At 43.2% G+C, this 15,110-nt stretch overlaps 2 protein-coding genes across 6 annotated transcripts in view; one reads left to right on the plus strand and one right to left on the minus strand.

Moving 5' to 3' along the window:
- Positions 1–15,110, minus strand: part of MED12L (mediator complex subunit 12L) — a 347,565-nt gene that overhangs the window by 94,932 nt on the left and 237,523 nt on the right. The window lies entirely within an intron of this gene.
- Positions 3,436–6,703, plus strand: P2RY13 (purinergic receptor P2Y13). Its single transcript, XM_043474024.1, has 2 exons — positions 3,436–3,511; positions 3,971–6,703. The coding sequence occupies exon 2, from the start codon at positions 3,986–3,988 to the stop codon at positions 4,985–4,987; it is 1,002 nt and encodes a 333-aa protein (XP_043329959.1). The 5' UTR covers positions 3,436–3,511; positions 3,971–3,985; the 3' UTR covers positions 4,988–6,703.

Consider the following 15,110-nt stretch of genomic DNA (forward strand, 5'->3'; position numbering starts at 1 on the left):
CAAAAGACAATCCCTAAGGAGATGACAAATTCTTCGTTTATTTCCATTTGGCAGGCTTCTAATTTCTACTACTTTTCCTTACATATTTAACTCTCTCCTGATCATACTGCTGTGAACCAATTTATGTTTTCAACTGAGTACCTCACTTTGAGACAAACAGTTTCACAAGTCCATGAAAGTGGATTATCCCTCCTCACTTAGCAGTAAGAAACACCCAGGCCAAAAACTCCAAAATCTGACAAGCAATCCCACACTCATCTTGTCTCTGGCAGTCAGAAGAGAGAGGGGCTGGTTCTAAGCAGGGGGCTCTGGAACCAAACTGTGTGGGTTCGCAGAGGGCTTCAATTGCAGGACTTTGGGCAACCTGCTTAATGCCTGTGATTCCATTTTCTCATCTGTAAAATGGGACGGATCTCTAAGCTTGTTGTAAGAATTCAGTTCAGTTCAGTTGCTCAGTCATGTCCAACTCTTTGTGACCCCACGGACTGCAGCAGGCTAGGCTTCCCTGTCCTTCACCACCTCCGGGAGCTTGCTCAAACTCGTATTCGAGTCGGTGATGTCATCCAGCCGTCTCATCCTCTGTCGTCCCCTTCTCCTCCTGCCTTCAATCCTTCTCATCATCAGGGTCTTTTCCAATGAGTCAGTTCTTCACATCAGGTGGCCAGAGTATTGGAGCTTCACTTCAGCATCAGTCCTTGCAATTCAGCACTGATTTCCTTAAGACAGACCACATAATCACTTACAACAGTATAGCTAGTGTTTTCATTGGTTTTGACTAAATTCCCTTTGAGCTTGATGAGATTTTAAATGTTCTGTTTAGGAAACTGCCAAATCAGAATAACTTCTAGGACCTTTCATGGTATCTTCTTTGATTCACTCCTTTAGTGGGCTGTCCCCACAGGTATAGAGAGTACTCTGTTTTCAATTTCACTTAACAAGAAACTTACTAACATGAACCATTTGACAAGCGTTATTCAAAGCACTCGGCAAACATTCAAACATTTTTGTCCCCTTAATAACCCAATGAAGCAAATGCTATTGTTTATTTTCACTGTTATGAGGGGGCAATGGTTTTATAGAGAGCGTAACTAACTTGACCAAGGTCACAAGAAAAGCAAGTTGGGATGTAAGGAAATGAACCCAGGCACTCTGGCTCCTGAGCGGTGCCCCTGTCCCACCGCAGCCTCTCAGGAGCAGCATCAAGGGCAGAGCGCCCTTCCCCGGCAGGGACCAGCACTGCTGCGAACGAAGAGACCACTGGCCAACATGTACCGAAGCACACAGGCATAAAGCAGTCTGCTGGATGTTTCCTGCGGTCAAACATTTTGAAACCTACATTTAAGAGCAGATACTTCTGTAACTCTAGAAATGCCACCGTAAATAAGTTCCTCTTTTGAGGTTTCCCACTCTTTGGCATTTTGAAATTTGACCAAAAAGTGATTTCCAGTTCTCATATTATGAAATTAACTTGTACAGCATTGCCCTTGTTTAAACTTAAACTATCGCAAACCTGCATCTAAATAATGGACTTGGAGCCATCGGGATATTTATACTTAATTACATAGGTCTATTCCCTCTACTTAAATTTTTGTAAGTTTGTTTTCACCCTCTACTGAAGCAAACAAAAGGATATATGTTTTAATTATGTTCCATTACATTAATAAAACTCAAAATCTGTATTTCCAAGAAACAATTTATCTAAGTCAAACACCAATTTTTCTTTTTTTTTTAATTACTTATTTTAATTGGAGGCTAATTACTTTACAATATTGTAGTGGTTTTTGCCATACATTCACATGAATCAGCCACAGGTGTACATGTGTTCCCCATCCTGAACCCCCCTCCCACCTCCCTCCCCATCCCATCTCTCAGGGTCATCCCAGTGCACCAGCCCGGAGCACCCTGTCTCATGCATCGAACCTGGACTGGCGACCTATTTCACATGTGATAATATACATGTTTCAATGCTATTCTCTCAAATCATCCCACCCTCGCCTTCTCCCACAGAATCCAAAAGTCTGTTCTTTACATCTGTGTCTCTTCTGCTGTCTCGCATATAGGGTCATCGCTACCATCTTTCTAAATTCCATATATATTGCATTAATATACTGTATTGATGTTTTTCTTTCTGACTTACTTCACTCTGCATAATAGGCTCCAGTTTCATCCACATCATAAGAACCGATTCAAATGCATTCTTTTTAACACCTGAGTAATATTCCATCGTGTATATGGACCACAGCTTCCTTCTCCACCCGTCTGCCAAAACACCAATTTTTCAACTGTGCCACCACGATGGTGGTTCCAACCCAAATCATTAGGCATCCTATTCTCTCAGAAAAATGTCCAGTGGGATACTGAATTCTCAGAATTCACCGAAAATGCTCCATCAAGCCCACACAACAGTCTAGTCCAATCCTGTGGTAAAACTCACAGCAAGAAATATGAAGTGAAACTTACCATGGAGAACGCCACATTACCTCATAAGATCTGATTTCCTCCTCCACTTTATCTGGTGAGGAAACATTTCTTCATAGACAACTACTTTCTCTTTACAAAAGCAGCAATTACATCCTTTCAGAAAGTTTACAGAACTCGGCTCAAGGTTGATGAAATTCCTGAAATCTTTAGCACTTTGCAAAGTCACAAATACAGGAAGAGAGTTCCAAAAATGGCCTTCTCATAAGTAAAATAGTGTATGTCCGTTTAAATCTGCAGTTCGTTCACCAGGGCAGTGAGTAGCTAACCTTTTTATCATGCTTCACATGTAGTCAGCACTATTCTAGGCACTCATCTCAGTCTCTAAACACTGAAGCATGCGGTATTATTAAACCCATTGTACAGACGGAGAAAATGAGGCACGAAGCTACTAACTAATTTGTCTATTATCTACCACCCAGTAATTGGTTAATCTGAAATTCTAACCCCCAAAATCTGGGTCTAATAGGCCTTACCTCTTAGAAAATATATCACTTCATCTCTCAAAGGTTGAAAGACCAAACAAAAGACTAAGATAAATGTCTATAGATATCATCAGGTCATCCCAACGAACACAGATTTCTGAAAAAAGCAGTCTACAAGGGTGCAGATGATGCTGTCTGATTTTAGAGTCAACACTTACTCTCCTATAATTTAAGGCTATCTTCTTCACATTTCTCCCTCCTATTATTTTAAGGCATTAAAAATTTCATTGAACATGTAGAGAAGATAAACTGCAGGAAAGTTATTATACAAGAAAAATATAAAAATGACTGCAACTGAACTGATTTATTCAAAGCATAGTACATTAACAGTACATAAGTTTAAAATAAAGAGGTTCCTTATTAGAGAACCCCTCAAAGGATTACATGTGAAGAGGTTCTAATGGATGTCCCCGCACACGTGAAAATGAGGAAGGAAACTCAGTATAAGAAAGCAGAACAGCATTTGCTTCATACGCCTTTCATGGGCTGAACGAACGACTGCCTCGATCGATCGGAAGACAATGAGCTGAGTTTCCTTCCAAAGAGAGGTGAATTTCAATTGTTATTATGAGTGGCTTGCTTATAAACGATAGAATATGTTCAAGAGGGAAAAATGCTTTAAGTTTAACATTCTATAAACCATAGACTAGAAGCACAGGAAATGACACGATGTAAGCAATCCAGCATGAATACTTTTACCTCTTAGGCAGTTTTATTTTACTGCCATGTTAAGTAAAAGTAGAACCTGGGAACGGGGTAGAATCTGTTATTTGAATTTCATAAGGGTATGAAAGCAATGGGACTGTTAAATAAGTACCAAAACTGTACTATGGGCTTTAAAAATGCTAGCCAGAAGCAACATGTGCTTTCTCAACTGAGTTATTAAATGTGATGAATAAATTTAAGGTGTAAAAACGCTGCAAACCTAACATCTATCTTTTAAAGAAGGAGCATTTTGAAATCATGACATGCTTCTTGTCTTACTCTGTGTGTGTGTTTTTTGACAGCTGACACTGGAAACCATGAACGTGACAGTGGTGAAGGACTCCAACGTGTCTGAGCGGTGCCCCAGAGACCTGAAGACTGCACAGCTGGTGTTCCCGGCCGTCTACACCGTTGTTTTCTTCACGGGTATCCTGCTGAACACTTTGGCCCTGTGGGTGTTCGTCCACATTCCCAGCTCCTCCACCTTCGTTGTATACCTCAAGAACACTCTGGTGGCTGACTTGATAATGACGCTCACGCTTCCATTTAAAATCCTCTCCGATGCGCGGCTCGGACCCTGGCAGCTCAGAGCCTTCGTGTGTCGTTTTTCTGCCGTTATCTTTTATGATACCATGTACGTGGGCATCACACTGCTGGGGCTCATAGCCTTTGACAGGTTCCTCAAGATCATCAGACCTTTCGGAAAATTCTTCGTACAAAAACCTGCTTTTGCCAAAGGGGTCTCAACCTTCATCTGGCTCTTTCTGTTCCTCCTCTCGCTGCCAAACATGATCTTGAGCAACAAGGAAGCAACACCATCTTCTGTGAAAAAGTGTGCCTCCTTAAAGGGTCCTCTGGGGCTGAAATGGCATGAAGCAGTGAATTACATTTCCCAGTTCATCTTCTGGACTGTTTTTGTCCTAATGCTTCTCTTCTATACAGTCATTGCAAAAAAGGTGTATGATTCTTACAGGAAGTCCAAGAGTAAGGACAGCAAGAACAACAAAAGGCTAGGAGGTAAAGTGTTTGTTGTCGTGGCTGTCTTCTTTCTGTGTTTCGCCCCGTTCCACTTCTCCAGAATCCCATATACTCACAGTCAAACCAACAGTAAGACTGACTGTCAACTGCAAAATCAACTGTTCCTAGCTAAGGAAACAACTCTCTTTCTGGCAGCAACTAACATTTGCATGGATCCCTTAATATATATATTCTTATGTAAAAGATTCACGGAGAGGATACCGTGCATGAAAGGGAGACAGACTGCAGCATTCACTCAGGAAAATCAGACGAGTCAGTCGGACAATATAACCCTAGGCTGATAACTCTATCATGGTTAACTATTTATTGATGAGACTTCAAATGACAATTTACTTGGAAATCAAACCTAGGCGATGAAAAAAAAATGGATTAGAACAAAAGTTTTGTTACTTTTTACTATCCTGGTTTATAGAAAGGATCATGTCAACTTTAATTCCACTGCAATCTATCCGTAGCAGAATAAAGCCTTAGTAGGAGGAAGCACAATAGGAAGCAAATGGTGGCCACCAGAGGTCACCTTTTCAAGAGCATTCACTTCCACTTTGGAAAAGGTGTATTTATGGGGAAATGTATGTTTCTAAAAACACGTATTCTTTTAAGTATAAAAAAATATATTCCTTCACTCTAAATGCCTCTTCACATTCTTTTGCACATGTAATTCAAACAACACTACTGCTTTTCTATCCCACTTGCCCATTTAAAAAACCAACAAGAAAAACAACCTGCAAGTCCTTTGGTGAAAACTGAAGCTGGAGGTTGAAACGGATGCTAGATGGAAAGCCTCTGGGGAGTAGGTCAGAAAGCCCTTTGACACCAGATGAAGGTGACTCTCCTTACAATTACAAACGGCCTCGTCCCCAGCATCCCTCTGCACCATAGGATGCACAAGCAGCATCATTAAGTCATATAAAATACAGTAATACAGCCTAAGTGTGTACAATTCAGGAGCAAGAACACTGTATTCTTATTCTCTGGAATCTTCCCTCTGCCCAGCAAATACTCTAACGGCGGCTCAATATTCCACCTGTTCAGCAAAGCCTTCCAGCACCTCCATGCTCTTTCCTCACACCTCTGGTTAAAACAACTACTTCTCCCACATCTGGGCAGAATCTCAATGCAGATTTCCTACAGTTAGCGGTATTCCTGAATGCACCCTCTAATCATGGTCAGGATTCTTTAAGAAAGGCAACATGTTTTAAAGACAGAAAATATGTCATGTTTTCTTGGTATCACCCATGATACTTTCAACAGATAATAAATTACTGATATTTTAAATATAATGTGTTATTATGCCATTTCTTGGTATGTTTATAGATAGAAATGTTGACCCACAATCAGTAATATCCATACTGGGAAATTTTTAGAGGATGATGACCTACTTGTACTTATATATCTCTGCATTTTCCCGAATACCTTTGTGGTTAAAAAAAAAAAAAAAACTCAAAGTATGTTCATCTGCAATAGTGGGTGCTGATTTGTGCCTTCTAGATAAAATGTACAAAGGAGTACTCATGCTCTGCCAGTAGCTCCAACACAACCATCAGAATGTGAAGCCCCCGTCTTCTTCCATGGCCCCGAGACCCTAGAACGTGCCCGACCTTTCTAGCCTTTTCTCCTAACTTCTTCCATCCCTGGAACTCTCTTATATATGTTTATAACTATCAGAAAATGCCATGTTCCTATTTTACCCCTGTGTCAATGAACTTGTAAATTTCCCTCTGACTCACCAAGAAAACGTTTACCCACCCATGGAACTCTAAGTTGCCATCACTCAGTCCATGAAATCTCATCTGGCTCACCTCCCAGCATCACCCCAAACCCGATCACGCCCTCATCTGTATGTTGTCATACCTCAAATATTGTAATGATCACACTGCTTTGTAATTACTGATTCACAGATGTATCTACTCTTTTAGTAACCTATGTGCACTTTTGAGGGCAGAGAATGTGGCCCATTGTGCAAGCAATAAATATTTGATGAAATATACCAAACCAAACTACCTTTATTTTTATATGCCAGAAAAGCAAAAGGGAAGCCAATTCTCACTGATGTTTTACTTTTCAAAACATAACATAAATTCCTTAAAAGCTCAAGTTCTTTTTAGTTGGTCTCCTATGCATGTACACAGAAGCCTGGGAAGTGGGGGCGTTCTTGGGTTCACTAGTGAATGACCAGGAAGGAAGGAGGATTACTGAACAGTACATGTATAGCTTGGGGGCTAATGTCTATCATCATTTCAGTTTTAGAGCCACTGACAAAATGCTTAAGCTATGCACTGTTGGTTTTGGTTAAACAAAATTTGTAACTGTAGCATATCACAATCAGCAAAACTCTTAGAAAGTACTTTGAGTGCCTGATTTTTATTTGCAAAAAGAATTAAGTCATAATGACTATTAAGAGATGCCACTAAATCCATGTTACCTTTACTGAGTACATTATGCGATCATGAGCAGACTCTAATAATGTATTATAAATAACTGCATTGAAGCCACCCATCCAACTAGGCCTGGTGATATAACCCATGTATATTTTACATTTAAATAGTTTCAGTATACACTGAATGGATATAGACAAGAAATATATTTTAGAAATACCTTTCAAGATAAAATTTCAGTAACAAATCTGTCCTCCAGAGAGATATTTATTTTATATCCATTATAGTAATATTACAGTTAAAAGCAGAGTACCTGAGGTATAGAACGAAATAATCTACTAAGAACTTAGAGAAGAGTAATCTTAAAATCACATTCACAAAATGAAAAGCAACTACCTGAGAAGAACTTCCCATCTAGCGATCACAAGTACTAAAATCTAGAAGACTCACAGCATGGGGCCCTAGACCCATAGTCATTAGTGACATAGAAGACAGGTCGGGGGAAATAGGAGCTTTGGTAAACTCCGTAAGCTCACAGCACAATTAAGGGCTTTCGTAAAAATCTAAAACGTAAATATTTATACTGAATAAGGCCTTCCAAATACCCCTGATGCAGGGGAAGTAGGAGAGGGTATTGCCCCTACACAGAATTATTCTTTGGAAACCAAGAGAGAGCACTGTAAGGGGGGAAGGGAGAGACACAGAAGCGGCGTGAATTCCCAGCTCACAGGAGGTAGCTGGCTGATAAAGTGATGGTGACATCAGAATATAGATAACTGTCCAATTCAATCCTGTTAATCTCACCACTTCATACATTCCAGGCTCATTTAAATGCAGCTTGTTCCGTGACTTTCTAAGGTCTCCTTTCTAAAACTCTCTCACCATCACCCTGGATAATCTGTATTCCTCCAGTAAGTGAACAGATCAAAGTTCACACCCACACAGATGTCACCAGAACAAAACCTCCAAGCAAAGGAACCCACACCCAGCTGTGTGTGGAACAGCTTAGGAAGCACAGGTTGAAAAGCAGCCCTACTGAGGAAAAGCGTGAAATTTACACATCATTTGAAGTGGCTAAAAACAAAACACAACATTTTAAATTTTACATGGAAACCAAACATAGGTAATATGAATATAGTCCATGTGTGAAATCAGTAGTCAAACTCTAACAGGTACCAGAACCAGCTTTAAGAGTAGATCACTGGCCTGCCCCCAGAGTTTCTGATTCACTAGGTCTGGGCTGAAAACTCGGACGAAGTTTCCAGGAGAGGAGATGAGGATGCTATCCATCTGGGACACGTGTTAAGAACCATAAAGCACAGTACTCCTGGACATGAATGCCCAGTGGCGGGATCTGTCACCAGGAGACAAACACAGCTGTTATTAAGGGAGCAGAACACACACAAGGTGACAGGCAGCGACATGAACTATGGCTACCTGGAAAGTTCGTGTCTCACCTGGGGAGGGGGCGGAGGGGGGCATCTACTACTCAAGGCCAACTGTTGGCACAGGAGGGAATTTGGGCCCAGAGTTGCTAGCTGGTAGCCACAGCAATAATAAAATCAGCACCAGCAACAACAGAAACAACACACATTATCTACTATTTACGATGGACCAGGGAAGCGAGTCCAGATCTTCAAGTACACTGTTCCAATTAATAATCCCAGGAAGCCTGTCAAGTACTATGTGTGCATGCTCAGTCACGTCCCACTCTGCAATCCCAGGGACTGTAGCCCACCAGGCTCCTCTGTCCATGAGATTTCCCAGGCAAGAATGCTGGAGTGGGTTGCCATTTCCTCCTCCAGGGGATCTTCCCGACCCAGGGATCGAACCTGCATCTCCTGCACTGCCCGTGGATTCTTCACCACTGAGCCACCTGGGAAGACCTGTCAAGGCCTATAGTTATTTCCAATTTAGATATAAAGACGCTGAGAAACAGGGAAGTTAAGCAACTTGCATGGGGTCAAACAGCTTGTAAGTAACAAGGATAAGAGTCATTCAGACAATGGTTTCTGAGCTTAACCATCTATTCTTAACAACTACCTACCATAGATCTTCTAATGTTCTCAAGAGAAACCTTAAATCCAGTCTCTTCTGCCCTATTACTTGTTATTTTCAAAACTTCCATAGCCACTCCCACACTCCCCAGCCCCACAAAAACAACACATCCATGTGTAGGCCCAGCAGCCCACAGACAGCCGGCTAATTATCCTTGACCTCGAAGCTAACAGGCAGCTCCCAGGACCTCACCTTCCTTTACTATGTGTGTGGCACATCGCGATGAATGACCTTACAAGGGTCATGGCCTTTCTCACTCTGTCCCAGGAGATGGCCACTACCAAGCCCCCTGAAGGGGACAAACCGAGAAAGGAAACTGAGGCATGGAGTGAAGAGCTCCCTTGTGCTGGAGCCCCTGACCCCAGCCCAGAGCAGGGCTGGAGCTGGACAGACGCCCAGCGGGGGCCTCCAGGCCACGCCTGACAGACACAGCAAGCCACACTCCGCCAGGGGTGACCTCAAGCCCCCGCTCTGACAGTGATACGGAGGGGGCTCCCAAAGAGAGAGCTCTCAACACAAAAGCATCTCAACAACCTCAGCGGTATGACAGTTCCACCACGAGTCCGCAGAGACCTGTGCGGCCCCTCCAGCTCTTAAGAGGGGTAACCTCACCAAGCATAGGATGGCTGATTCATTGAGCCAACCCTCCATCGTGTGCTCCATGCAGGGCCCCTGGCCTCTCTGGAGGCTGCACACAGACCACCATGAAGAAAAATGTGGTTCGTGGAATATGCTGAGTCACTCCGTCATGCCCGACTCTTTGCAACCTTTTGGGCAGTAGCCTGCCAGGTTTCTTTGTCCTTAAGATTTTTCAAGCAGGAGTACTGGAGCGGATTGCCATTTCCTTCTCCAGGGGATTTTCCCCACCCAGGGATCGCAACCAAGTCTTCTGTGTTTTGGGCACTGGAGTGCATTCTTCACCTATTGAGCCATCGGCTCCCAGGATAAGAGACAGAATTAGCTCACCAAAGCAGCTCAGAGAAAAAGGCAGCTAATGCCGGATGGAGAAACTGAGGAAAGGCTCGGAGGAGGGGGAAGTGTGAACTGGGCCCTGATGAAGAACTAGAGCCTTTGAAAGGGTGCCCTGCAGCAGTCAGAGCCTTTCGGAGGACGGCGCGGGAGGCTGGGCCCTGAGCTAGGGTCCAGGGAGAGGGGCCACAGGGCCCGGGGGAGTGGGGGTGTCCCGGCTGCTGAAGCACGCGTGGGGTGGGGACGAGCCTGAGAAGTGAGCGTGGGCCCCGCGGCACAGCACTCGGGGACTGTCTGGAGTTCTCTGTGAGCCGCTGCCGGTGGCTGAAGTGAAGACTATGTTCTCTACGCTGTGCTTTAGAAAATCAATTTGTCAGCAAGACGGTGATTCTGGATTAATAGAGCCACTGAGGCCAGGAGATCAATTAAAGAAGTCTTTCATCTATACAGTGTTAACAGCCAAGTGGAAAGAAATCTGATATGGATCTCAGAGCCATTTTCAGAGAGAGAGAGGTTTTGAGTCCAACATCACAGGAGAGAAGGGGTTTCTATATAAAACGTATGTGATGAATATGCAAAATGTATTCTCAATGGGGTCCATAGTACCCCCTGGGCCCCATCCCAATCAAGAATCACTGCCCTGAGGAACATCAGCTTGGGCGATGTGCTGTGCCGTGATGGTGTGTTGAGTATGAAGTACCAGTGAGAGAGCTGAGTCAAGGAGTCTACGGAGTGGGGGCAAAATACGGATCCCGGGCTCTCAAGACACAGCCAGATCAGAAGCTGTGGGAATCATCTTTCCCAAGAAAGGGGGAAAATAAGGAACGAGCTATGCGCCTCAGAGGCCACGCTACCCAAGTCTCACGGACAGAAGAGACAAAAAAAGAGGAACGGTGCCCAGGACTGGATCGATGAACAACAGGGAGCAACAAGACGTTCCCTGGGAAACAAGGAACAAGAGAGATGCAAGGAGAAGTGATGGTCCACAGAATCACACACTCTGGGAGGTCGAGTGTGATGAATGGACAACTGTGACATCAGTGGTCACCCGAAGGAGGAGGTGGGTGGAGCCCCAGTTTGTAATGGGAAGGGAGGGACGACAAGCTACTCTCGCCATGAAGGACCAGTCAGTTGACAAGAATTGCAAGGAGGAAGTAAGGACAGCTGTTACACTAGCTCAGCTTTTTCCACGCGTTCCCAAGAGGAGCCGGAGGCGCTCCTTCCCATGTGTCTCATGCAGTGCAGAGTAAAGATGCTCCTCCCGAAACAGGCAACGGGGCAGGGGCAAAAGTCACAGGATGGATGGAACCACACGACCAGGAAAACCAGCTGTGGTCACAGAACGGGCGTGCCAATGTTTCAAGCCCACGTGCCCTGGGTTTCTGAAGCCCAGCCCACACCCACTCTAGCATAAAGTGCTTGCAGGGAGAAAGGGATTGAGGATCGCCATGAAGCGAGAGGCATGTGAGCTGAGAACACGGGGAGGAGTGCTCAAAGAGAAAGGAAAACTGAAGGAGAAAGGAACTGAACTTGAGACTCACAGTAGGCAACTTGTGCTCAGCCACATCCGGCTCTTTTTGACCCTATGGACAGAAGCCCACCAGGCTTCTCTGTCCATGGGACTCTCCAGGCACAAATACTGGAGTGGGTTGCCATCTCCTCCTCCAAGGGATCTTCCCAACCCGGGGATCGAACTCACCATCTCCTGCATTGACAGGCAGATTCTTTACCACTGAGCCACCTGGTAAGCCCCATGGTAGGTAAACCAATGATTTAAAAAACTCAGAGCTTCACTCAGCATGTGAATATTCACCTCTTCTGTAATAAAACTTAACTGACAAATGTAACATTCTAAGGCATCAGTTCAGTTCAGTGTCCAACTCTTTGTGACGCCATGGACAGCAGTACGCCAGGCCTCCCTGTCTATCACCAGCTCCCGGAGTTTACTCAAACTCATGTCCATTGAGTCCGTGATGCCATCCAGCCATCTCATCCTCTGTCGTCCCCTTCTCCTCCTGCCCTCAATCTTTCCCAGCATCAGGGTCTTTTCCAATGAGTCAGCTGTTCGCATCAGGTAGACAAAGTATTGGAGTTTCAGCTTCAGCATCAGTCCTTCCAATGAACACCCAGGACTGATCTCCTTTAGGATGGACTGGTTGGATCTCCTTGCAGTTCAAGGGACTCTCAAGAGTCTTCTCCAACACCACAGTTCAAAAGCATCAATTCTTCGGCACTCAGCTTTCTTCACAGTCCAACTCTCACATCCATACATGACCACTGGAAAAAACCGTAGCCTTGACCAGACGGACCTTTGTTGGCAAAGTAATGTCTCTGCTTTTTAATATGCTGCCTAGGTTGGTCATAACTTTCCTTCCAAGGAGTAAGCATCTTTTAATTTCATGGCTGCATTCACCATCTGCAGTGATTTTGGAGCCTAGAAAAATAAAGTCAGCCACTGTTTCCACTGTTCCCCCATCTATTTGCCATGAACTGATGGGACCAGATGCCATGATCTTAGTTTTCTGAATGTTGAGCTTTAAGCCAACTTTTTCACTCTCATCTTTCACTTTCATCAAGAGTCTCTTTAATTCTTCTTCACTTTCTGCCATAAGGGTGGTGTCATCTGCATATCTGAGGTTACTGATATTTCTCCTGGCAATCTTGATACCAGCATATGCTTCTTCCAGCACAGCATTTCTCATGATGTACTTTGCACTTTGTATATAAGTTAAATAAGCAGAGTGACAATATACAGCCTTGACGTACTCCTTTTCCTATCTGGAACCAGTCTGTTGTTCCATGTCCAGTTCTAACTGTTGCTTCCTGACCTGCATACAGGTTTCTCAAGAGGCAGGTCAGGTGGTCTGGTATTCCCATCTCTTTCAGAATTCTCCACAGTTTATTGTGATCCACACAGTCAAAGGCTTTGGCATAGTCAATAAAGCAGAAATAGATGTTTTTCCTGGAACTGTCTTGTTTTTTTCGATGATTCAGTGGATGTTGGCAATTTGATCTCTGGTTCCTCTGCCTTTTCTAAAACTGCCTTGAACATCTGGAAGTTCACGGTTCACAAATTGCTAAAGCCTTGCTTTGAGAATTTTGAGCATTACTTTACTGGTGTGTGAGATGAATGCAATTGTGCAGTAGTTTGAGCATTTTTGGGATTGCCTTTCTTTGGGATTGGAATGAAAGCTGACCTTTTCCAGTCCTGTGGCCACTGCTGAGTTTTCCAAATTTGCTGACATATTGAGTGCAGCACTTTCACAGCATCATCTTTTAGGATTTGAAATAGCTCAACTGGAATTCCATCACCTCCACTAGCTTTGTTCATAGTGATGCTTCCTAAGGCCCACGTGACTTCACATTCCAGGATGTCTGGCTCTAGGTGAGTGATGACACCATCATGATCATCTGGGTCATGAAGATCTTTTTTGTACAGTTCTTCTGGGTATTCTTGCCACCTCTTCTTAAGAAGCAAATTTGGCCTTGGAGTACAGAACGAAGCAGGGCAAAGGCTAATAGAGTTTTGCCAAGAGAATGCACTGGTCATAGCAAACACCCTCTTCCAACAACATAAGAGAAGACTCTACACATGGACATCCCCAGATGGCCAACACCAAAATCAGATTGATTTTATTCTTTGTAGCCAAAGATGGAGAAGCTCTATACAGTCAACAAAAACAAGACCGGGAGCTGAGTGTGGCTCAGATCATGAACTCCTAATTGCCAAATTCAGACTTAAATTGAATAAAGTGAGGGAAACCACTAGACCATTCAGGTATGACCTAAATCAAATCCTTTATGATTATACAGTGGAAATGAGAAATAGATTTAAGGGACTAGATCTGATAGAGTGCCTGATGAACTATGGACGGAGGTTCCTGACATTGTATAGGAGACAGGGATCAAGAGCATCCCCAAGAAAAGGAAAAGCAAAAAAGCAAAATGGCTGTCTGAGGAGGCCTTACAAATAGCTGTGAAAAGAAGAGAAGAGAAAAGGAAAGATATTCCCATTTGAATGCAGAGTTCCAAAGAATAGCAAGGAGAGATAAGAAAGCCTTCCTCAGTGATCAATGCAGAGAAATAGAGGAAAACAGTAGAATGGGAAAGACTAGAGATCTCTTCAAGAAAATTAGAGATACCAAGGGAACATTTCAGGCAAAGAAGGACTCAATAAAGGACAGAAATTCTAAGGCATGGCAATAGAACATTCAACTTTATTTTTTATTCACCTTAAACATTATATGCCTGTATGTGATCATACTTAGTGGTATTCACTTAAAGAGTTTTATCTAATACATATCTGAATAGTTTCATAGTTATAAAAAATACTAGCTTTGTGCATTAAATTTATATCATATTACTCTATGATTTTCATGCTTTTTATTCTATTTAGCTCTATCACTGAAATGTCCCATAGCGAAGGATGCCTGAACTCATGAGCGAAGCATTAATGCCATAACCCTGTGAAGACCACTCCTCTTCTTAACCCACATAGCCTGACCTCAGCTTTTACACCTTCCCACAGTATCCCAATCTGGAATAAGCTAGTCCTGATTTCCTCCTTTTCAGAAGAGAGAGCGATCAAGAAAGAATATAAAAAGTATTTCAAGCAATCACCATGTCATCACTAAAGGAAAACTAAGCGCTTTCTAAGGGCAACCAAAACATTATTAACTGACGTTGACTTTCTAGCTGGAATTTATAACCATTCCAACTTTACATTCAGAGAAATTACTGCTATTCATATTCATTTATATACTCTCTCTCTGCCCTCTGATCAAAAACAAAAGCAAGACAAAACAAACAAAAAATGATACTGTTTACTAAGCACCAACCAAGTTTCAAACACTGTAGGAATTACCCCACAGATTATCCCATTTACACTTTACACTCTTCTTTCAGAAGAAGAAACTGAAGCTCAGATGTAATAATGACTTGCCCCAAGTAAGAGAGCTCCTAAGTGGACAGGCTGACGTTCACGACGGAATCTCAGGACCCC

This window comes from Cervus canadensis, chromosome 7 (assembly GCF_019320065.1).
Source record: "Cervus canadensis isolate Bull #8, Minnesota chromosome 7, ASM1932006v1, whole genome shotgun sequence".
Classification (NCBI taxonomy): Eukaryota; Metazoa; Chordata; class Mammalia; order Artiodactyla; family Cervidae; genus Cervus; species Cervus canadensis.

What these genes read in the sequence shown, in the direction of transcription:
- P2RY13 (XM_043474024.1), top strand. Translation starts at nt 3,986, where the DNA reads ATGAACGTGACAGTGGTGAAGGACTCCAACGTGTCTGAGCGGTGCCCC.